General features: G+C 55.3%; 4 protein-coding genes across 4 annotated transcripts in view; all 4 read left to right on the top strand.

The window, feature by feature from the left end:
* The first annotated feature begins 254 nt into the window (after positions 1-254).
* Positions 255-3,250, top strand: CSUI_006533 (sf-assemblin beta giardin protein). The gene is made up of 5 exons (XM_068066689.1): positions 255-693; positions 1,115-1,318; positions 1,500-1,607; positions 1,780-1,923; positions 2,482-3,250. The coding sequence occupies exons 2-5, from the start codon at positions 1,115-1,117 to the stop codon at positions 2,572-2,574; spliced, it is 549 nt and encodes a 182-aa protein (XP_067921337.1). The 5' UTR covers positions 255-693; the 3' UTR covers positions 2,575-3,250.
* A 1,265-nt stretch (positions 3,251-4,515) lies between these two features.
* CSUI_006532 (protein kinase) lies at positions 4,516-10,258 on the top strand. Its single transcript, XM_068066688.1, has 2 exons — positions 4,516-9,020; positions 9,397-10,258. Exon 1 carries the CDS (start codon positions 5,768-5,770, stop codon positions 8,240-8,242), a length of 2,475 nt encoding a protein of 824 aa, XP_067921336.1. The 5' UTR covers positions 4,516-5,767; the 3' UTR covers positions 8,243-9,020; positions 9,397-10,258.
* A 165-nt stretch (positions 10,259-10,423) lies between these two features.
* On the top strand, positions 10,424-10,748 carry CSUI_006531 (uncharacterized protein; the record flags this gene model as incomplete). The annotated part of the gene is made up of 1 exon (XM_068066687.1): positions 10,424-10,748. A coding segment is annotated over one exon (93 nt), but the record flags the coding sequence as incomplete, so codon positions are not given.
* Positions 10,749-20,789: 10,041 nt separating this feature from the next.
* CSUI_006530 (tetratricopeptide repeat-containing protein) overlaps positions 20,790-23,565 on the top strand; it is a gene marked incomplete at its 3' end in the record, with an annotated part of 16,731 nt that continues 13,955 nt past the window's right edge. Inside the window, exon 1 of the mRNA XM_068066686.1 lies at positions 20,790-22,427. Coding sequence (XP_067921334.1) covers positions 22,189-22,427 — 239 coding nt within the window. The remainder of the gene's footprint in view (positions 22,428-23,565) is intronic.

Raw genomic sequence — 23,565 nt, 5'->3', positions numbered from 1 at the left:
CACCGGCGGAACTCACTGCCCCCCGCCCCATCTGCGCAGTGACGAGCCCACCCCGGCGGTAGGCGGCTGCAGCAGAACGAAGCAAGATGGCAGTCCGGCAGCCCTACACGCTTCGCCTCGAACACTTGTCCCACAGCAATATGTAGTCAGCCTCTTGCTCCCGATGAGCTGCCCCGCATGCAGCCGGGCTGGCGGCAGCTGACTACGAAATGACACTCCGTTCGACAGTTTCTCCGCGGTTCCGACTTCCGATACTAGTCCACCACACTTTCCCTACTTGAAGAGCAATCGCGTTAGTCCGGCTGGATCCGTGAGGCTGGGGCTTTGCGCGGGTACAAAGACCTAAAACTACTCTAGCCTGCGCGTGCGGCCGTCTCCTGTCACGGCACCACGTCCCGGGCTGTGCCGTGCCTGTTCCATCTGCTGAGCGGGCGGCTGTGCGCGCCGCACATTGCAGGATTATTGGGGCACCTGCTACGTATCAAGGCCGAAACCTAGGAAGCAAGCTAATGACGCGCTCTGTGACGGACTGGATCTAATTGGAACCAGGACTTGCCACGCCAACTGCATGCAGTTCACTAGCTTCTTCATCGATTCGCAGCTCCAGGGAGTCAGCCGCGTGAGCTTGAGAAAGCGGATAGTAGTTATCAGTGACAGCGAGCGCCGTGGTAGCGATGGACCCTCTGTCACAAAGTAAGTGTCCTTTGGGAAGCGGCGAAATGTCGTTCAGCGGGCAGTCAACCAGATCGAAACTAGCAGTCTTGAGTGAACGAATACACGGGTTCGAGAAACAGATGGAATGTGAAGCCAAACAAAGGCGAGAAGGAGAAGAAGGTCGTCTCCTAGCAATCCGTGAGGCTATTACAAAGCTTGAAAGAACCCTGAACGCTGAAATCAAACGGCGTGTCGAAGCTAACAAAGCGCTCCAGGCTGTAAGCGGAAGCTTTTTTCTTCGGCCAGTGCCGTGCCAGCCAACATGTATCATTGTGAGTGACAGCTGAGTCCAGCCACCACTGTTGCAGAGTGCCCCTTCAAGCCCTGGTCGCCGGAGCGTTTGGTTGGCACTTCAGGCTGCGTTTGTGGAAATACACTCTGTCCTCTCTTGGCTGTTCAGATGTTCGAGAGCCAGCTACTGGGCGTCCAAGACAAGCTATCTTCCGTTTTCGTTGAGAAGTTCGAGCAGCTCCAATGTGCTCTGGATGCGCTCAATGATAGGCTGGCAGTGGTTGAGAGAGAGTTTACTGCTGAAAGGGAAAAGCAGACTAAGGAGTGGGAAGAGAAAAATACTGTAATTGCTCGAGATATGTCTGCTATACAAGTAAGAATGTACCTCAAATACTGCGAAGAAGTCCATGTTCCTCTCTGTTTTAGACTCAGCTGAAAAAAGGAACAAAGCGTACAGATTCCTGACAGAGCGAGGTTGAGGCGTCAGCCTGTCGCACAAGTGAGGCGGAATCCGCTGCGCGGACTTGACTGCCTCGTTTTGATCTCACACTCAGGAGGCGCTGGAGACAGACAAGCAAAGCCGGACAGAAAGGGAAATGCAGATAGCAAAGCGCCTCGGAGAGCTCGAGTATCGGACCGAGGGCAAGTTTGAAGCAGAAAAGGTAAGAAAGAAGGGCGCTGAGGATCTACCATTTTTTTTGCAAGCACGCACACACGGAGGAGGGCAGCTGGCAGAGGAGTACCGGCATCTGCTCCGAGGAGCCCTGTGTGTGAGGTGCGTTATCGTGATGCGCTCCGGAGCGCGCTGCACTATATCATCTGATATCCCCGTAGAACGCGCGCGAACAGAAATATGACCAGGTGCGTGAGGAACTCGAGGAGGCGAAGAGAATGCGCGAGCGTGGAGAGGAGAAGTTTCAGACATTCGTCCTCGAAGAGGTTGCAGCTTTGAAGAACGGCCTGATTCTCGAATCCCAGGTAGGGGAACGACCAGGACGGCAAGACGCCTCCAGTCCGGTGAACTCCGTCCAGACGCATCACGAAAGCCCTTTCCGTATAGGGGGTTCCGGGCCGGTTGCTGCGCCCCTTTTAGACAAAGCACGCATGACCAGTCAGGCTGACGGGTACACAACCAAACTGCCAACTCAGTACACTCGTGACACTGTTACAGTATGCCTTGTGTTACTCTCTTCTTAGTACAAGAATCTCCCCACAGTTCCATTGTCCTGCTTGCTCTTTACTGGGTTGCCCCGGGCTCTCCACTGTACGATCACAAGCGGATGCTTGAGATTCACACTAGGTTTTTGACGAAGGGAAGTGGTCAATTTAGTCCTTGGAAGACTTGCAGGTGTAGTATTCTTACCGAGGAGTGGAGTGACGTAGCCATCTGACATCTGTCCAGAAGTGAACCACTACGCAATCGAGGCAAAAATGCTATCCGCCTTGTGCCAGTGAACTGGTATAGCGACCTGACTCTTTCACACGCCTGGTGTCCAGTTGGCCGGCTCGGAGGAATGGTGTGCTTGGTTTCAACAGGCTAGAGAGGGAGCAGACGACGACATAGTTCAGGCAGTCAACCACTACACCACTGCCCTACAAGACGCTCTCCGCCTTGTGACAACTGTCTAACCTGGTGCCGCGAGTTGACTTCCTCGGGCGCGGTCACCGCCAGTGCGAGATGGCACTCGATACGCGAGTCTGTTTTTCGTCCCAGGTCACGCTGCCCTGTTACTCCCAGGCTTCCTTCACAGTGTCAGTGACTGTTGTATGTGGCCGATGTCGTGCGAAACTGCACTTCTTCGGTTGCGACCGGGAAATTGTCTTTTACACGCAGTTCTCTCTTTTCAGTGGCTACTGGGCCCAGTAATGGCTAGCTCGGGAACAGCACAGAGACCAGTCATGACCTCTGGGACCCGGAAAAGAAGAACACAGTGTGTTTGACCACACTTGGGGTGATTTTCCTTGCTCGCTGCCGTGCCCCCCGGACAAACTGCTGTTCTGTGTCGTTGCGTATCCCGGCCTACTAAAAGCAAAAATAACCTCGGCACTAATGCAGGGCTGCAGTGGATCGCCTGCATGTCCGGGTAAACTGTGAGGCGTTAATTTAGTATCTCCCCGTCTCCGATACTTCCGGACTCAATTTTTCTCGTGAATCCTTGTTGCATCTGTATGTTAAAGAACGATCCGACTTTTGCAGTCACGGAACGTCGCACTCGTTAGTGGCTGAGTCCCCCCCCGGCCGCGAGTGAGCCAGCTCCTGGTCCCGGGACAAGTAACGAGACTGGTCCTACTGTTTATAATGCTTGTCGCATATCTTGCGAGTCCCTTCCTGGCGAATAACCGACCATAATGGAAGGCATGCCTCAAATAGCTTGCTGTACAACGGTATTTTGAGGTGTATGTTGTCACGCTCCGTCTGCTTGGAGGAAGGGTCCGAGCTCCGTATTACATCAAAATGTCCGGTGGGCGTTCCCGTTAACTGGAGAAGGTCCCCAAAACGCACGGACAGTTAGGCACTGCGGCTGGTCCCGCTCTACAAGTTCACGCCGCTATTTGTAGTTAAATGTCTGCTCGCATCGTAACCATGTACCCCCCATACGGGGCGGCAGAGGACGAAAACGGGTTTCCTCCGAGTTCTGGACTTCCTCCTTCTACGGTTGCAATCCCGTTGCGTACTATCCGGACGTAGTTTGCTGTCCTGGGTGTATCGAAGTCCCAGTTCTTGCGTGAAGACTGACTGCGTCACCACCCATCGCATCACACAGTCCGTGGAACCTCTAACGCACCCCAAACGAGTTCTAGTCTTTCTGTCCCACTGGCGAGTAGGACTGGGCCGGGCCGGTATTTGGAGTCGACTAGGGAATGATGGACGGGGACTTTGAATGCAAGGTGCTCGAACATGCACATCGCCCGGCAGCGGTGCATCCGTTCCAGGAGTTTCTTCGCCGCTGTGGAACTCCTGGAGCAAGCCTTGTCCGCTACTAACGCCTGCAGGGGCCGAGGGGGTGGTCCCGTACGGAGCAGCGCCACACACCTTGTCTCCAACAAGCGTGCAACGTCGCCGTAATTCTCCTTACCGGATACTCGCTCCGCTGAAATTCGCGTTGTCCCATCCGGCCTGGGACGCCACACGCAAGATAGCAATGTTTCATCGCCGACGACTCGCTCACCCAGCCCCGAAACCCCCACGCCCTTCTGGCAATACGGCGCCTTGGCACGCTGGCAGGTTCGGGGCGTGAAGTTTGTATGGCACAGCCTTTTTTTGTAGGTATGCGGGCAAGGCCTATGGAGACTCCCCCACCAAAGTGGCAAGAAAGAACGGGAAGTATAAAGACTCCCGAAGCGATTCTCCTCCATCCCGCGAGAACAGTTTCTATTTTCGCTGCAGCGAAGGGCGTACTGCAATTGCCGCACATTTTAAGGAGACAAGCTGTGACGCTCCGGTATAAATTCCACGCTACCCTTGCATGCGGTCAACCGCGGGATGACTCGGATAGTCGTGCTGTCGGGCCGGGCTGGCTGACTGGGTGCATCGAGCCCGTGGCAGCGCTGTTCACGGATTGCGAATGCGTGGTAGTTTTTCTCGCTGAGCTTCCACCACCCCGACTTTTCTGTCTGAGGCTCAAGTTTTTCGTTTAAGTCCCCATTCGAGTTTATATTCAGCTTCAGAAGGAGAAGCCTGTGTTAATCGGGTCGGTCGTCTTCTGTGCGGCTCCCAGCTGTCCGGTTTGCCGGGCGAGCGCTCTTCTGACGCTGCAGCCCAGTCTGTTTTTGAGAAAATAGAAGACACTAGGAGACCTCTAAAAAATAAACACAGCTATGTAGAGGCAGGCTGGCAGCCTTTGAAGTCATTTTTGTCCGTCAACGCGGTGCGCCCGAGAAGAACTGTCACAGCGGAGCTAGGGGTCTGTTTCGCTACCCTTACGCAGCTGTCCGTGGCTTTGTGCCTCTTCTGGGCAAACGATGCTCATGCCCCCAAATCACTTTTTTGTCGTTGTTTTAGTTCTTTACCGGATAGCTTTCAGCAGTTGTTCCTCCGTCGCGTCCTGGGCCTCGGTAACCAGCTCTCTAAATTTATTTTCTCGGTTGTTTCCTGGCGGACTTGTTTATGATTCGTGACTCGTCTTAAGAATCAGTGCATTCATCATTGGTCTTCCGTCACCGGACGTGAAGTACATGCAGGGCCGGCACATACCAGACTGACGAGCGACCGTCAGGAAGCCCTGTGCTCGCCTCATTTGACATTTCCTCGATTAAGTGCCTGCCGGTCAGGACTTGTCTGTGACTCGTCACCGAAGTCAGTTGGTGAAGGCATCCGACTGCGGTGTTGCCCTGGGCTTGGTCTGCTGGGTTTGAACGACGGAACGGTCACTCAGTCGTCTCTCCGACACGATGGCGTGTCCCGCCCAGCTCGCGCAAGACAGGGAGACTGGAGCGTAGGATTTCGGGGAGGAAAGAAAGGCGCTGAATGTCCCGCTTGCTTATACCACAGCTATTTTCAGCACACGGACGGATGTTTCTGCACTCCTTACCGAAAGGGTCTCCTTTTCCGCAGCAGTTGCTTCCTTGCTTTCGCTCGTTGGCTGCAGGAGGTGCCTTAAACCGGTGATCGGTCAGGGCCCCTACACACTGTTGAGAAATTGTTTCTGAGGCAAGCTCTTTGCTCGTCTGCGTACGCGGCAGGCCGACATGATTTAGACACTTTATGCGTTTTATGTGGTGAGAGGTCTTTGCACTGGAAGTGAAGGGGCTCTAAGACTGCACAGCACCAGGAGGGTCCCGCGTCGACCCAGTGAAGCAAGAAGCGTCTTCTGTGGGCAAAATGCTTCCCATGAACCGTCGTCAAGTGGCAGAGTGGTCCTTAAGCCCGCTCCACAGCAACAGGTCGGAGCCTCCAGTCCGGCCTCTCGACTTCCGCGCCGGAGGCAGTTATCCCAGTCTCCCGGCAGATGTTTTGCTACCTGGGATAGCTTCTCCTCGAGGCCATCCAGCTCCCCTTTCCTCTGCGGTGCGTAGGCGTCTTTTCGGAATGCCGGGGGGCGTCACGGCTGTGGTAGAGCAGCCCGAGAGTAGGGTCTGTCGTTCGCAATGTGCACCTGCCTTACCTCGCACGGCCCAGCTCAAGCTGGCCAAAGTTGTCCGGAGTTGCTGCTTTCCGCCAAGGCATCTCCGCTCGTCATGTGATGGAGACGCGAAGGTGGATGGCGAAAGCGTCCAGATAGGGTCTGACCCCCGAGCAGCCATGTGCCGCGGTTCCAGAACTACGGAACAGGGCTTGATCTATAGCGACAGACTCAGCGGGAGTGCCGACGACAGCGGCACCACCCAGTGCTCCCAGGCTTCTGGCTCGTCACTGAGTTCAGCAGGGAGTCCGCAGCACCGGCAGAACTTATGGTTGTGCTATCCGAATGCAGAGAGTGAAGGCCCACAAGCTGAGATTCTGCCTGCCTTGCACTCGCACTCGTACGTTCCTTGGATAGTGCGTCGTGTTAGTGTCAATGCGACAGCCGTAGAGGGACCGATGAACGGTGCCTCCACCACCTCGCTATGGACCGAGGGTGATGAAGGAAGCTCTTCAACGTTGTGCGGTCGCGGCTGTGGCAGGACAGCAGCAATGCTTCCTCTCGAAGCGTCCGTGTTTCTACGGGGGCAGTCTCCATCCGCTTGCGCCAGACTTCTTGGCGAAACACCTCGAGCTCACGGATTTACAGGGTCTGGCGTGGTGTTGCACGGCTGTTCAACCTCTCGTGCGGGTGGCAGGGAGTCAGACTGTCATAGCACAGTCGAAGCGACGGACACCGAAGACATGCCGCTCCGTGGCCTTGGGCACCAACATTTTCCGACTCAGGAGACCCAGCATCGCACGCCTGCGCCTTGCAGAGCGCTACCTTCCAACGGCGGATTTGTTGCCGCGGCCAAGCGTTGTTCTCTGCTAGTCGACAGCGAGGCTTGGGCGTGGGGAGCAACAGCGGCGCCCAGTTACGTTGATTCATTGCATCAGGCCGGAGAAAGTACCAGTGAGAGACTAGGTAGATCGTATGGACGGCCTGCTACCGCTGTTTCCCACGAAGTCCTGCCGCTGGGAGACCCCGAGCTTCTCGCCATCTGGGGACGTTCAGCGCGAGTGAGTGATATAAGGCCCGAGGGAAAAGGGTGTACAGACCGACGGCTACGGGCGCTTGGTAACACTGTCGATAAAATGAGGCACCACCGCACGTCCTTGAGACCGGAAGACGTTGTCTTTGAATCAACCCTCTCTACCGAGACAGGGGGGCTGCAGTACTGCGTAACAGAAGAGGGCAGTTTCGGAAAAGTTTTCGTTGGTCATCTAGCATCTGATCCGAAAGAAAAAGTAGCCATAAAGATCCCAGCTGAGCCAATGCTGAAGAGAGATGCAGGTGGTGTCATTGAACGGATCATGAACGAGTGGAAGCTTCTCTCTGTCTGCAAGCACCCCAATATTGTCGACCTGATTGGTGGGGTCATTCATGGCCCTTTCGACGTGTGGCTTATCACGCGATTGGTCAGGGGCGGCTACGATTTACACTCTCGCAAGTACTCGCATAATCCGGCTGTGCGACGTCGGATTCCACCGTCCGCAGCGCTATTTATGTGTCGCCAGCTGGCCGCTGTTGTCGCGTTCCTCCACGAAGAAGCGCCACACAAGGATAAGCCATCTGTTGTTCACCGAGATATAAAGCCGGAAAACATCATAGTGGACGAAGATTGGTTCATCCGGCTATGCGATTTTGGTGATGCCGAGGCTTCTATAGACGGTTGTCTTTCTCGAGTTTCTGGTGCTACCTGGTCGTACGCGCCTCCGGAGCTTCTGTTGTCCTGCCCGGTCAACTGCGACGTTGGTGACTCCCGCTCTGAAAGGGAGATTGGGCGAGTACACACTCCGGGCAGTGGCTTCCGTGGAGAGTCGAGTGATCCCGATGTCGATATACCACTCGACGCTGGACTTGTTTCAGGTCCTAAATGGGACGTCTGGTCGATGGGGTGTGTGTTCCATGAAATGTTTGGGTTTCCCAATCCGTTTCACGTTTACTTGGACGTTGACGACGCTCCGGAGACCATACACAAGAAGCTTAGACTAAAGGCGCAGGAGGGATCGCTGATACCCGTGATCGCGCCCCAGCTTCAGGGACTTGCGAGGAACATCATCGCAAGTTGTTTAAACCCCGACCCGCGGAAACGTCCCAGCGCTATTGAGGTTTACAACTTATGGAGCAGTGGTGACCACCTCGTTCTCAAAGATGTTCACCCTGACCTCTGTTTGGACAGAGGTTCCTGAGAATGACAAACGTCGTCCCTGCCCTCAGAAGCGGCTTGCAGTTGTCTTCAACTTGGTCTGCGGCGAATCCACAAGGATAAAGCTTTCGAACGGTCTTAGAACCTCCATGTCTGCAGACGCCTTGGTGGGAAATGAAGCCTCGGAGCCCGAGTGGCTCATTGCGCCACTGCGACGACGGAGACCTTTTTGTTCAAGAAGGGATATTGAAGCCGGCACATGGCAAAGGTCCGCGCGAGCGACAGAGCGGGAGTTCCAGCAGCTGCCCGCACCTATTGATCTGTGGAGGGCTGACGGCCGGCAGTCGGGTGTGCGTGGCAAGACCGGGCAGGTTTACGTGTTGCACGTGCGCACTTGCAGTTTCAAGTGACTGCATCAGGCGTGATTTGCAGCAGTTCGTTTTTCAGCAAGTGCCGGACAATTTCTTTTGTAGAGTATGCCACTGAATCGGGCCGGGTTGTGGCGGTGTCGGTTTCGTGGAGAAGAGATGCCTGCTAAGTCTCGTTGCCCTGGGTCCTCCTGGGAGGATGACAGTGATGTTCCACGCACTTGTTGCCACCACCGCAGGACGCTCAGTCATCTCGTGGAGCCTCAGTGCACCTTGGTCGGCACCGCATGTACTGGGACGTTCCATCTCCGCATTCGCCAGCTACGGGTTTCATTCCTAGATCTATGGCAAGTCCTAGCGCTTGCCCGACGACTTGGCATGAGAACTGCAAAGCAACGCTGCTGCCGGCTTTTGGTGGAAACCCCAGACCAGCAGCAGAGACTCCGGCCTTGGGTGCGTAGCACTGTCCACTTACAAGAGGGTAGCTGCAGGTTTGCTGAATGAGCGGGGGCCGCATGAACGGTAGCTGGTAGAGCCCATTGAGCAAGAGCGCCCCTTCTAGACACGAGAAGCACAATTCCGTCACGCCGTCCAGACAGTACGCTCTGCTAGCCCCCCGAGAGCTCTCCACGGAAGCGGGCCAGTTCCTGTCACCCTTCTCTGGTACCAGCACATAAGCAGGGAGTCGGTAACGGTCCATCAACGGTAACGAGCAGCCGCTGGGCAGTTGGAGGAGTCAGCGGCTCCACGGACTTCCGATAGCCGATCAGGATGCGGCTGTCAGGCTTATAAAACTTTGCTTGTTTGTGTCACTTGTGGGTCAATTCAGTCCACTTCGTGAGTCTTCTACGCTGCCGGCCCATCTTCAGGACCGAACACTGGTTTCCGGTGGGCGCTTCTCACCTGTACGGTCTCTGCCACCTCAGCGGCCAATCGTCTAGAAGTCCCGCCGTTCACAGACTAGTGTGAGAGTTTTCAGAGTCGAAATATGCCGTTCTCCAGCTTGCGTCTTCAAGGTATCTTCGCAGCGTCTGCACTTAGAGTATCGGAGTCGAATTTGTGAGGTCGACCCCGCCACTGCGTATCAGGGGAGTCCTTCCCGGAAGAGAAATACCCGTGGCAGGTCAACACCTCCAGATTCCACTCTGCGCAGCCGTCGCCCGTGGGCGAAACGCGGCACGCTGCGTCCCGACCTTCCCCGCCTTCATCCGCGCCCTCTTGTGCTGTGTCTTCGAAAACTCTCTCCCCCTGCGGAGCTCTTCCAGGTGGCTTGCTGGCAAGTGTAGTGGGTGTCTTGTTCGTGTAAACTCTGTTTCCGCCTCAGTTTAAGTCTTGTCTCAGGTTTGCGCAGCTGCAGAACAGAGTTGCGTCAGCTGATTCGGAAGTGTGTACCGGTGGCTGAAGCGCAACCGCTTCCAGCCCTGGAGTGCTTCCCAGTGGTTTGCCACAAGTTTAGTCAGTTTACCTGCGAGCCTCTTCCCGACAAGTGATTGACTAACGCGAACTCTCCTCCTGCTTACGCAGCCCCCCGGTTGTACGTACAGTTGGCCGTCTAACAGTGTGTGCCACCTACCCCGGGAGCAGGAGAATGGGGTCCTGCACTCACGCGTCATCCCGGGAATGCCCTCGCGCTTTGGAGGCCAGTTGTCAAAATGGAAAACCTCTGGGGACTTTTCCTTCTGCTTCTCTGCGCGCCAGCAGTGCTGGCCCACCGTGTCCCTCCGCAAGGGCCAAATTCGGGAGTTGCGCCAGTGCTCGGCTCTCCGATGTACACCCCGCTTTCTTTTGTGGCCTACCATGTAACCCAGCTTTCTGAGGTGCTTCCGAAACTACACCGGCAGGCCTTAGGAGACGAAGTCCTTTTGAGGTCACTCGAAACATTCGAGAACCGAAACAATAGGCTGAAACCGATTCTAGAGAACGTGAGAAGAATCACGATACTTCGTTAAGAGTGCTCCGTCACAGGCAACAAATAGGTTTTCCTGCTATTGTCGGACAAGACACACACAAAAGTACAAGAGGACATGCTTCGGTCCGACTTCGAGGCTGTACAGAGCATTCTTTCCCAGGTGAGGCGATCTGTCACATAGCACGGAAGAACCTCTAGGTTGTGGAGTGCGGCTCCTCTCTTGTCAGCTTCAACGGCAGGGGCAGGAGATGCAAGAGCTTGACGACAGCGAGCAGTCTAAGGAAGTCTGCGAAGCACTGCTCCAACACGTGCAGCAAGCACTGTACCATGCAGCAGGTACGGGCGGCTAACGACACTCTGGTAAAGTGATGATCAAGGCCAAGCACTCCAGGATTAGGGACTCACTTGGACCAGTTGGACTCGAAGCCGGCGCCACTGGCCGAAAAGTGGATACTGGCAGAATACCTTCCGAACGCGGAAAGAGTGTTCAGCCTCGAGAAGAAAATGGACCAGATTCCAGTTGATGAGGCGGAGAAAGTATCGTTTGCAGAAGGGCTTCGAGACGCGTGGGAAAGAGCTCATAAGGGTCTTGAACGATCTGGAAGGAGAATGTTTCAGCTTATCTCAAAACTGAAGAACTCAATACCCCGGCGGCTGGAGTCAGACGATCAGCCGAAGTTAGCGGCTGTATTGCAGTTCATCAAAACGGTAACAGAACTCCTACCCCCAGCGCATCCCGCTGTCATCGTCTTGGGCGTCAGGACATCGTGGGGCCGTTGAAGGTGTGTGATTGCCACCACGTGCCTCGCCAGCGCAGCTGATCCTTTTTCCGCAGACGGAAACTTGGGAGACTCTCCGCGAGCGCCTCAGCAAAGCAGAGGAAGAGGCCCGTAAGCTTCTCCACGGCTGTCGGCTACCTCGTCGCACAACGGACACGCTCGGCGAGCTGACCCTTGCGGCGGTGAGTCTCCGTACAGACCTCTTTATTATATTGCCGAGCAACGTGGCCCAAAGGGTCTGAGCACTGCATACCAAATTGAGAATGTGATTGGAAAACTGCTCGCGGAGCACGAAAACCTCCACCATTGTGAGGAGCGGATCAGGTGCGCCATTTTTCCATTGCTGCCCAGACGCCAACCGGCCCACCTTACCATTCAGATTTATATCCGCCCGCGCTGAGCGTGAACGACAGAAGTGGACGGAGCCCCTCGAGCAGAACGACGAGCTTAGATCGAAGTTAAATAAGTATTCTATCTCTCGGCGCCCTCTCGAAGAGTAGTGCTGTCTCCACGCGAATCCCTGTGTAGGTTACGTCACGACTTGGTGTCGATGATAAAGGCCGTACGACACGACATGGCGGCAATGCTCGGAATCGCCACCCAGAAGCAACTGTCTGCTGCAAACCTCGATTTGATGCGACCAGTAGAGCGGTTTGCCGAGCTCGAGGGACGGGCCCGGAAGTATAATCTGAGCACGAGGTTCGAATCTGAGTTCCAAGAACTCAAAGCCTTGCTCAACGATCTCCACCGCGATGCGTCGCGGCTTCGGCGTTTTCTTGAGGTAAGAGTGCACTCGGCAGCGAGGTGCCGCAACGAAGTACCGCACATGTGCCGCGTGTCAGGTCCAGGCCCCGTCATCGACAAGTCAGGAAAATCTGGAGTTATGACCGTGCTGCTAAAAAGTGACCTCGCTGTGCCCGCTTCGTTCGATTCACACGAGAGTGATTTTTGTGTATGAAGGCTCAGAGCTCTGCTCCCTTCTCATTTAAGGTTCTTCTAGTTCGATTCTTCCACTGCGATTTCACTTGGAGGTGAAGGCTGAAAAAAAGAGCTGTGGCAGCGGTGCTCAAATAACTCAAGGCGACACTTCGCAGACAAGCTAACTGCACTACACGAGGGAAACTTTTGCATCCCTGTACTCCCAGAAGTGCTTGCGTCTCAGTGTGCCACTGAGCACACTCCCCGGACTACCGAACTTTTTTTTTAACTGGGCGGCTCGGCCCACTCGTTACTTTCTGGCGCCATCAGAGATATCGTCTAAGAAGTCCGTTATAACTCGCAGGGGACTCGTGAACGCGGCGTGTCAGCCAGAGACTCCTGGATTAGCGTCTTGCCTTAACGACCGCCAGCCACGGCTTCACAACGTACTAATCTCGAGTTGTCTTAGATCAGTCACGCCTTGCGAGTTGCTAGCTCATTTTGAGTGGCAGGGCTCAATCAGGAAGAAAGGTGCCGAGTTCATGAACAAGCGGGACAAAATGAGTGAGCCGAGGCGACCTGAGCAGGGTCTCTCCACCCGGTGATTTGGGATCCCTGGAAAAGCAAGCACCTAACGCTTGTCGCTCGTGCAACTGGTAAGGGCTGTCCGAAGAACTAGAGGATGCGCATCCATGCTCGCACTTCGCGCGTACACACTCCGGCACCAGATGCGCGGCACCTTGTTGTAGGTCCACGCCTACCGCCAAAACGGACTTGCTCACAGGGCACGTGAACGCACGAGCAGGTTCGTTTGGAGAGCACACCAGTGGCAGAGGGTGCACCTCAACGAAGGGCAGCCGCCTCCTTCCACAGGTCATCTGCGCCGGCGGGAAAAGCCGGTTGCGTGAGTGCCTCCAACTGCTCAGCACAATACCCCTCCGGGGTGAACGAGACCTGTGCCGGCCTAAAGCCTCACTGCTGAAAATCAGGACACGCCCGTGTATAACGAAGACTATCTTCGTTTGATAAGGATGCCTCGCAAGCCCAGCAGAGTTCCGTGTATGGTAGGTGCAGTTGTCTGCAGTCCCACGCGCCGCCATAGCTGTGAGTCGCCAGCATCAGTGCGGGGTTCAGCGCAGGGAAGCAGCTTCAGAGATCCTCGGCGTGGGAAAGAACGTGCTCTGGAATCCAACGCGGGCTGCTTCAGTGACTGGCCGGTGGACGTAGATAAGCGCGTAACTGACTAGTCCAGCGTTCTGAGTAGTCCCATAGCACACTCACGAGTTGCTCCCACACTCTTCGGGTGCCTGTCTGAGACGAGCCCACGAAGAACATCTAAAGGTACCTTCCGAGTGTGGCGGGTACCCCAGGTTGCCGGAGAGGACTGGCGCGATGCGGCTACCAGACATAACTCTAAGATAACAGTCAATGAAGGCTACAACCGTCGTTTGAAGCTCATGCCTTCCGTTTCGTCTCCGGGCCGCTCTGGGAAGCACAGCCATTCCGCACATGAGACATACTGCAGACTGAATGCTTGGGCAACGTGGACGCACCACTGAAAGGGGCACCCCCCATCAGCAGACACTGTTCCTGCCTTTCTGCCTCAGGACAGGTCCCAAAAGGATCTGCAAGACAAGCTGACAGGATTTTTGGTATTCAGACCCTGTTCCTCGGTGGTGGCAACAGTGCGTAACCGCGGGTTCTCCTCGAGAGTATCTCAATACTGATGCGTTGCCTCCTAAAGAGGTTAGTCTGAGCAACATGTGATCGGTTTCTTTGAGAAATATTGGACGTGCATAGCTTCCGGTCACGAACCACACTTTCTCAACGAAAATGTCCATCTACCAAAGAGAGATCGGAATGAGAACTCTCTGACAGGAATGTCGATCGCAACGGAAGGCGGATCCGTCTGGAAATACTGGGCGGTGCGCTTCTGTTCGCGCGTTGTCCTTCCTGGGGCCGGTGACACCGGAGGGCAGAGCAGCTGGATCCCGTGGGTACCGCAGCTGAGGAGGAGATGGTCGTCGTATCAATATGGTCCCGTGTTTTCGGGACACCGCTCTCAGCCGCCGCAGTGTTGGTGAAGCAAAGCCGAAGGCTTCCGCGTGTCGCGGAACTGAAGGCGTACCTCTAGGACATTTCCTCCTGCGGATGCGCCTCATGTTCTTGGCAAGGTCCTCTGGTGCACTTGGCGGGAAGCACAAGCTGCCGTAGCTGTCTGCTCTGTCCCAAGTAGGTATCGGGATTTCGGCGGCTCGACAGTCCAAGGCGCGGAACGCTGAGCGGGGGACTCCGTATGATCCAGACGTGAGTCCAAAGCGGCAGCCGAAAAAAAAAGGCCAAAAGATGCGACAGAATGCAGCCCGCGTAGTGAAAAGAATTCTCAGCTACGCCTTATGGTCACGAGGGCAGCGGCGAACACCAGCGTTAGCGATGCCTTCGGCAACACTGCTCCAGATGTCGTTGGGCGTGCAGAGTCACTTGTTGGCTGGGTAGTTGCCTGGGTTGTTGTTTGGGTCGTGACCTTGATATGGCAACTCTCGGCTCGCGAAACTAATCTGTCACTTTTCGGGTTGCACTTGTAACAAACAGTCGTCGCTGTTCCCGTAGCTTGTTGTAGTGTCAGGGAGTACGCGCCCGTTGTACTGTTACCCTCTCCCACCAGTCCCTGTGGCAGTGGGCCACCTTCGCCTCCGCAGTTTCCGTCGTACGCACTGGATGCGTTTGCGGGACTCAGGGCGTCCGTCTCCGGGCACTTGAAGTATACAGTTTGTTTCTCCGGCAGAGTCAGATTCAGGTTCCCTGCCCCTGCTCCTCCCCTTGTCACCGCCTTTGTGCAGCTTTCGGCGGCTTTGGCAACGTCCACAACTATCTTGCAAGTGATCTGTTCTTCCTTTTTGCAGATTAAACAGATCTTCTCGTTTTCTGCGGGGAATTTAGTCACAGTCAGCTCCTCGGAAGACCATTTTCCGTCGGCACCAAGTTTCTGAAGTACAGTGGCAGCCGCGCCTAAGGCCTTTTCGTTGCATGCTCCATCCGTGTATGGGGAGAAGTTGTTGTTAAGATTGAGGCTTTGAGGTGGTTCTGTCGCGGGGCACTTGAGCGACGTGGAGGGTGCAACAGGCGTGACGGAGGCGAACTGATATCCGTCTTCGCACGTCCCCGCCGGTGCCGCATGGCACGAGGCCATTCCAAGTAGCAGCAGTGCTGCAAGAAGGAACGCGAGCTGGTCCTTTGGGGCTGCCATGTTCAGATCCCTACTGTGGCTGACTACTCGCTTGGCCGGACGCCCATTTGTTGCGAAGAGGGGTCAATGCAACCCAGGCACCTGATATGCGTTGGCCTAGAAGGGAAACCCCTTGCGAGAAAAGAAAGCTGAGAGATATGAATCACTAGAACGTGATGTGCCGTCGAGGCCCCCCAGGAGCGCTGGGCGTTTCACTGTGGGGCCGCAAGGGTTCCTGCTGAACACGTTCAGGTGAGCAAACTACTACTCCCAGTAACCGGTGCTCTGAAATCAACTCAGAAACGCGACACAACGCATGGAACCGAGTTGTGGTGCACAGGGCGCTCAGATGCCTTGGGTGAGGCAATAGACTTATCTCTTTTCTCGCGCCCGCGAACTGAATGGTAGGACTGTGGCTGCCGGAGAGCATAGACGCAACGGTCCCCTACAAGATACTCTGGTAGAGAGCCCGTGGCTTTCAGTGCGCAGTCCGATCTCAAAATGAGCACTGCCAGCACGCAGCTATACACAGAACACCCCGGACGGCACCATGGTAGGGAAACTCTAGGCCCTTGCCAGCAGAGCAAACGGCCGAAGCCATGACTGGCGACCTACAACCCCGGCATCGACAAGCCAGCGGCGCCGCTTTCTCCAGCAGCGCGATGGGAAGCACAGGCCTCGGGCATAGCGCAGTTTCGCCCTCTAATGGTACAGGCCTCCTCGCTCCAGGATACGCAAAATGTGAAAGGGACCTTCGGCTCCTATGGAGGGAGTAAAGCGCCCCCCCGCCAGCGACGTACACTTGACCATCAGTCTCCTGACGGCTTCCAGCTTCCCTTGTCTGTCCTCCAACCCAGGAAATCTGGATATCTTTGCTTTCTTCTCATGCTCCCAAGCTCTGCACTCTCCCCATTTCTAGCGCTGCCAAAGACAGAATAGCGTTGTTTTGTTGAACTTCTGGTGGCGGGCCGCGTGACTATTTGCAAAGGCGTGTCCAGCTGCGCAGCATCTGGCGGATCAGGGAAAATTGTATATCAGCACCTTCGCGTGCTGCAGAGTATGAGCCAGCGCGTTGTCTGCAGCAACCCCAGCCAAGAGTTCATAGCGCGCCTCTCACTTTCTCGAAGTCCCATACACAATCGCGGGATGTCTTAGCAGACTGCCTCGGCAGTCGATTGAACATCTCTCCGTACTACCAATACTACGCTTAGATTCCACTAGCAGCAGATGAGGGCGCCTTCTGAGGAACCACGGTGTGAGCAAGCAGTCGAGCACACTCTCTTGCGCTGGACATCCTGCTTCAGCACATAACAGCTGGGGCACGCAAAAGACCGTTTACGCTGTTTGAGGCCCCATCCTATGACGCATATCACACGAGATTCCCTGACCGTTCCTGCAGCGACCGATGTGCCCACGCGGCGCCCTCATCTGGACAGAGTAGATGCACTCCTAAAGGCTTAGTGCATTGGAAGGCGTAACCGACACGAGACAGAGTTATGCCTCGAACTGTGTGAAGCTGAGGAACAACGCGTTTGCGAGATAGTCGGAGCATGCGGGCTTCTTCACCACGCCCAGCACGGTCGCTTCGAACAGCGGCTCTCGCTTCTGCCGTCAGTCGTTACACAGGCGTGCCTCCCCCTCCGCAGACATCGGTAGCTTCGCGGCGTCGACCAGTGCCTGACGAAAACTGCTGAACTGCGGTGGGGCGTCCAGCAAGCAGCAGCAGTCTCACACCTGGACAGAGAGAGACACCTCCTCACCCCTCGGCAGCCCTGAGGCCTCGGGGTATTCTGGCGACTCCGACCGGCACGGAGGTCTCTCTCGGTCCTGATGAGGCGTCTAAACCTATGGTAGGGACCACACTGACAGCTTTCGTGACAGGAAGGAGCCCATGCTGAGAGAGCGTGGTGGGGAGCCCACCCCGAAGAAGAAAAGCAGTGAGGCACCCGGGTCTCGTGGTCTGTACCGTGAAGCTCGGCTTCATCGGAGCCGCCGGAGCAGGTGAGTCCTTTGGGTGTCGCATGAGAAGAGGCAAAGATCGGGAAATTGATATCACCGTGTAACTCTGCGTCACTCCTTCTGCTGCAGTCATCATTTCTGCTGGTCACCTTGGTAAACACAGTTCCGGCATACTGGACAGCTGACAAGTGTAGCTGCCGGACGGTTCCCCATCCAGCCCTCGTCCCTGCGGAGGCAATAACTGCTGCGTCAACTCGGCGGACAAGCTGTCAGATCGCTCCTCTGAGTAGATATGCCAGCCCCCGCATCTGAACCTTACTTCGGGTGCAAAACTGATTGAGACTGCAATGACGCAGCCGGCAAGGCCAAATCGCTAGCGAGAAGACCTGTTGGTGAAATGATAGTTTTACCAAGGCGGAGATTAGTAGACGGCTTGTGAGGAGAAACAGCCACACAGACTGAAATACAGCTCTAACTCCCAGGAGGGGGCGCGACGGGGAAATTCTGCGGTGAGCCCAAGCTTGACGGCACAATGCATTACCCCCATGGAGGCAAAACATGGTTTTCACCTGTGCCGTGAGCTCGGAGACACATGTCGAAAAGCAGCGCCAGTGATGCCTTCGGTATGAGTATGCCCGCTGCCGTTGGGGTTCCGGAGCCACTTCTTGACTGGGTAGTTGCCTGCGTTCCCGTTCGGGTCGGGACCTCGCCGCAACCCCCTGCATGTGGGACTGGTTTGACATGTTCTGCGGTGCATATGTAAGAGATTGTCTTTTCTACCTTCGGCGCTCTTGAGAGCGTAAGAGGCAAGCGTTAACTGTACAGTTGTCTCGTTGTGGCAGTACGTTAGAGAGGTTCTCAGTTGTCCTCCAATCTACGTTCTGGGTCCGGCACGCTGTCTCGAGGGCCAGCTCATCGTCTCTGGGGCACTGAAGTATACAGCTCCGTCTCCCGCCCAGGCCAACTTTAGGTCACCTGCTTCCTGCTCGTACCTGCTCCTGCACTGGCGCAGCTCCTGGCATCTTTGTCAATGCTCACTATCACCCTGGAGGTGACCGTGCTAACGTCTGCGCTGAGCAGACACATCTGCTCATATTTGGACAGGACCTTTTAGATAGCCAGCTTGTTATCAGATCACTTCCCTGTGGTATTTGGAGGTCTTTAATGATCTGGGAGTGCGGCGTCATCTTCGGCGTTGTCTCGTCACGGCCTTCCTCCGTGTACGGGGAAACTTCATGGCAAGAGACCGGCCGAGGCCGTCTCCAGGCAGAGCGCACTGGAGCGACACTAAGGGCACAGAGGGCAAAACTGAAGCGGAATGCCTCCCGGAAGTGCAGGCCTTGCAGCCAGTTTGCAGGAGATTGGCACAAGCCCTCCTCGGCGCCGAAACTGTCTTCCGCGAGGGAAGACCCACAAGGGCCCTCGTGCTGTTATTGCCTGCTGCCGTAGTGATGGCCTCACAGGCATCTTGGGTGCGCCGCCTAGGGAGGAGAAGAAAGGCCAATCCAATGAAGGCAGCTGGCACCTGCTGCCCTGCAATGCGGATAACGGATAGAAGGGGATTACTGTCCACCAAATTGGGCGAAAGACTGACACGCATGTCAGTTCGAGACTTTCCGCAACTGGGCGAACGCCGCCAGGGGACCGCACGTCACCGCGCACGCTGTCCTGGTGCCTAGGATACCGCAGCCTAGTAAAGCCACTGTCGTGGAAGACTTGCACCAAGCAACGGTGTGACTCCCCCAGAGAACCGGACTCTTTGGTTTGCATCGCCAACTCTGCTATTGCGTTCCTATTCTTCCCCGGCAACCGGCTACATCCCGATCACCGTTACTCGTAAGATAGACCGCCCCAGTGTGCACGCTTTCCCTGGGATCTAAAGGAAAGTATTAGTGCTGTAGATAGAGAGGCTGACAGCGCGCCTGCCAGGTCCGGCCTGTAAACCAGATGGTGACTTTATGTCCGAAAGCGTACTCGCGAGCGTTCCCTTCATCGTCCCGTGGTGGGCGAGCCGCCAAGCTATAACTGTGCACCTTCCTCTGTAGAAGTCTTGGTGACTGCTAGCCCCTGCTTAAAACCTCCATGGTAGGTCCCAGGCGCCGGGGGAGTAGTTGGTCAGAGCATTCTGTATCACCGACGAGCCGTGGACAGGGACGTGCTGATACTATGTGTGACGGAGGTGAACACGGTTCTCGACAAGGAATACGCGAGCATGGCCGCTGTGCTGACACTTTAGAAAGCTGCTGTCCATCCTGCAGGTTACGTTCTTGCTCGAGTCCAAAAGCGGACTGCGATGACAAGAACAACAGAATGCAGCACCCTCAGTTAGAGATATACTTGATCACCAACTTACTGGACATCGGTGATTGGGGTTTGCTTCAGCATGGCTATCTGATCTATCTTGCCTTCTGGTGATGGTCCGTCAGGCCGGTCTTCCGTATCTTTAGCCTGGCGGGAAGCAGGAGGCACCGGGATATTGCCCTGCATTTGGAAAAGCTTCCTTGTCGCCTGGCACCAATCTTTACGCAGGGAACACGTGTTGGACGAAGGACCCCCGCGCATTGCCTAACGCCCTCGCTCATCGACAGAAAAACAAGAGGACCTCCTCCGACAGCAGAAGGCATTTTCGACTGCTAGTCGTACCTCTTGGACCCTGAGCGCTCTTTCTGTGCGGACAGCTGAACCAAAGTACCGGCCGCCACCAGCCACTAAATCAAATCTGCCTACTACCGCCAGCCTAGCAGCAGGCATAAGATGGTGCTTGCAACAAAAGCTTGGTGTGGTACAACACGCTCTGTAGCACTCAATTCTGGCTTCTGTACAAGACTTTTGATGCCTGTAGATGCCCATCCATGCTGATTAGCGCCACCCCTCAGCAGTTTGAGGGGACACCCCTTGGTCGTGCCAAGACTCTTTTCGGCTATGCGACTGAAGGCCGACGCGCTCCCTCTGCACCCCGGTCCCACTTTCGGTGAGAAGCAGCTGGGCAGAGGGCGCGGGAGTAGTAGTGCAATGTTCCATCTCCCCACTCGGCTTCCGCCGCAGAGGCTGCCAGCCGGAGGTCACACCAGATCGGGCCAGCCGCAGACGTCACTACACAACTCCCGCATGAACAATTCCATTCAAGACCCCGGGTGTAGTGCCTCCCTTCTGCACGGGGGAGCCTTCCACAACGCCAGATTGCCATGCTCGCTGTGCGGTTTCAGGCAGCCGAGGAACCCTCTGGAGCCAGGCCGGTGCAAGTAGCCTCCCCAACACAACGAGCGGTTATCTTTGCGTTTAGGGCTTCGTTCAGCCTGTGGCTCCAGAGGATCTTGCTTGAGACTGGTGCGCGGCAGCGGACCGGGAAACTGCGTACTACTGATGTGCCTCATCTGTAACCGCCGCTCCTGTAACTTAGAAAGCAGCAGTTTCGTGCATAGCACTCCGCAAGTCTGCGCCACTGCCCGGGCTCGCACAGCATAGGACTCCGTACTGGGCACCGCCCAAGAGCGCTCCGGGGCCGCTTGCGGCAGCGGAACACCACGTACCACACCCGGCGCCTGCGCGAGGTGGACGTCGACCATTGCATATCTAACTCCATTCTAGTAACTGGGGAGGTGTAACTAGCATTCCTCTATTACTACTCCTGTGTCTAGCTGCCGGTTTATTGTTCTTTGTTCGCGAGGCTCACACCGGCAGCCAACACCGTGCCCAAGGACGTCTAGGGAAGACCTGCAGGGAGAACAGATTGCGTAGCCAGCAACAATATGGACGCTGATAGCGATTAGGACTCTCCGTACTGCTTTGAGTGCTGCGAAGGTGGCGACCGCAGCCTCCGACAATACAGAAAGGACGCGCTATGCGTTCCAGCGACAGTGAGCTCGCTCACCTTCAGCAAAGCTACCCCAGCGAGTTTCCCGACAAAAGGATGTGCCTTCTAGCACACAGTATCTGTTACCTTCTATGACATCTCCCGATCGGATGTGGCTATCGTGGGACCTCCAACACAGATCTTCTTTTGTTTCGATCGCACTTCTTAGTCCTCCCTGTAGCTGACCGTCCTGTCTGCTTGCATTCGTCCTGTCTGCTTGCCTTATCGATCTTTATCTCATGCTTAACATCTGGGGTGCATGCCCCGGCATCCTTAATATCTCAGCGCTGTTTTTTCCGCACTTCCTTCATCGTACTTCGTTCTCTTCTTCTCTTTCCGCCCTTTCGCCCGTCTTTTCGGAAGATTGGAGGCCGCGCCGTCATCACGAACTGTCCCATTCGAGTCTTTTACCCGGCGAAGGCTGCAACTGCATGCGTGGCACTCAAGCCCGCGTTTTGCCTCGGTTGTGATTGCCCTGTTTTTCTTCCCGTTCGCTCTGACAAGGGTCATCCTTGTCCCGCGTGTTACAGCAAAATTTCACTTACTTGGCTGGGACCACGTTTTCTCCTCTACTTGCGGACTCCCGGCCTCCAGGCAAATAACAAGCCGCTGTCATGTGCTGCGTCCTCGTTACACGTTATCCGGTGTAGGGGGGACTCATAGTTGGCTTTCAACCGAGGGACGGTATAAAGACTTTCATTCCCCCTGTCAAAGTTGCTGCTTTCCAGCACCTCGTCTTGCTGACTCGCGAGCCCAGCTGTTCCTCGCCGTTTTCTGATCGTGGCCATAGCACCAGGAGCGCGCTTTTCTCGTTTCCAGTCCACGTGTGACGCCGAAGTATGGAAGAAGGACGAGGAAAGGACTGCTTGTGAAGTGGTCACCGAGATGTGCCGGTTTCGTCTGCTCAGTGGAATTCTTTTCCCGCCTTTTCCCGTACTTGTAGATGGGGAAGATTTCTCGCCTAACCGTACGCATGGATGACCGCCATGGAGGCCGAGGGCATGTCTCCTCTTCAGCGTGTTACGCCAACAATGGAGCACGACCACAGCGCTGACAGGAGAGTGCGGTCTTACCGAAAGAAAGACTCTTTCATTAGTCTCCAGACCTGCAGGGACAACGAAGGATGGCATGGCAAGCAGCTTTTTTCTTCGGAGGAACTGGTTCTCACGAACATTCAGGAGATGGAGCTGAGAGGACTCGCTGACTCGGCGGCCTGGTACGTCGGATGTCGAATTTTCTCGCCTCTTCTACTGACACCCTTACACGGACGTCCGGCAAATGTGTTCGAGCCACAGCCTGAAATCATTCGCTTTCAACGGGGTGTCTCGAGACCGTGAGGTAGTAGTCGGCTCGGATGCGGTCTTCTTCATTGGGGCGAGGCCTTCAAATCCTTTGTCTCCAGCTTATCTGGACTCCACTCCAGCTTCCAGACAGCCCCATTTCCGTTCTCCACTCATTTCACCAGATTGATGCTATTGCAATTATTGATGAGGAGAGAGAAGCTGGGGTTTCTCTTGGGTCAGCGGCGTATCTAGCACTCCGGTGTTGCCACGTATTTCAGAGTCACTGTAGCGATATTTCGAAGCCGCTTGTATTCACAGGCAAACGCGCATGCACCACCCCCAAGGCCACTTGAACATTGATAGGGGAAGGGCCACACTATATCTCGGATGTAGTCTCTTTGTCCCTGGTGCTTACTTACACTTCACGCCGTCCGTCAGACTCAGCACGCCCTCAGTTCTCTTCTTGTCTTCCCTGCATTCAGTAGATGCGACGGGTTTGTCGGGTCTAAAGCCTTTTGGCTCCTGTGCCTTGGTAAAAAGTCACCCAAGCTCTTGTACCTATTCCACCTGTATCTCGTGTTACGTGCTGGTCTGTGTTTCAGTTCATAAATCTCGTATTCTAGGCCCCCCTCACAAGCGCGCCCGTCTCTCCTACGTACATATACGAGTGTTCAGACACCGACCTCCGTGTAGTAATATGTATGTATGAATATGCATGCCGCGTATCCATGTTCGCGGAATGGAGATACCACACGATACACTTGAAAGTGAAGGCAGTCTGCTTGCCGTAGGAGAGGCATGCCACGTCGAGGCATCTCACTAGCTGTGTTCGAATATCAGGTGAAATCAGTATCATTCAGGATATGCACAGAGAATCTCCTTTGTTCAATGAAAAGGAGGAGAAAGCTTCAAGACGACTTTCTCCCCCGCATGGTGGAAGATTGTAATCAGTGACGTCAGTACGGTCAGATAGAGGTCAGACATCCAGCGCAAGGCACCGATACGTTAGATTGCAGGTAGCTCCATGTACCTGTCTGCTTTTTTTGCAGCCGATCTTTAATCTATCTATCT

Source organism: Cystoisospora suis (genome assembly GCF_002600585.1).
Source record: "Cystoisospora suis strain Wien I chromosome Unknown contig_3318, whole genome shotgun sequence".
NCBI lineage: Eukaryota > Apicomplexa > Conoidasida > Eucoccidiorida > Sarcocystidae > Cystoisospora > Cystoisospora suis.
This window is presented reverse-complemented; position numbering and strand designations above follow the sequence as displayed.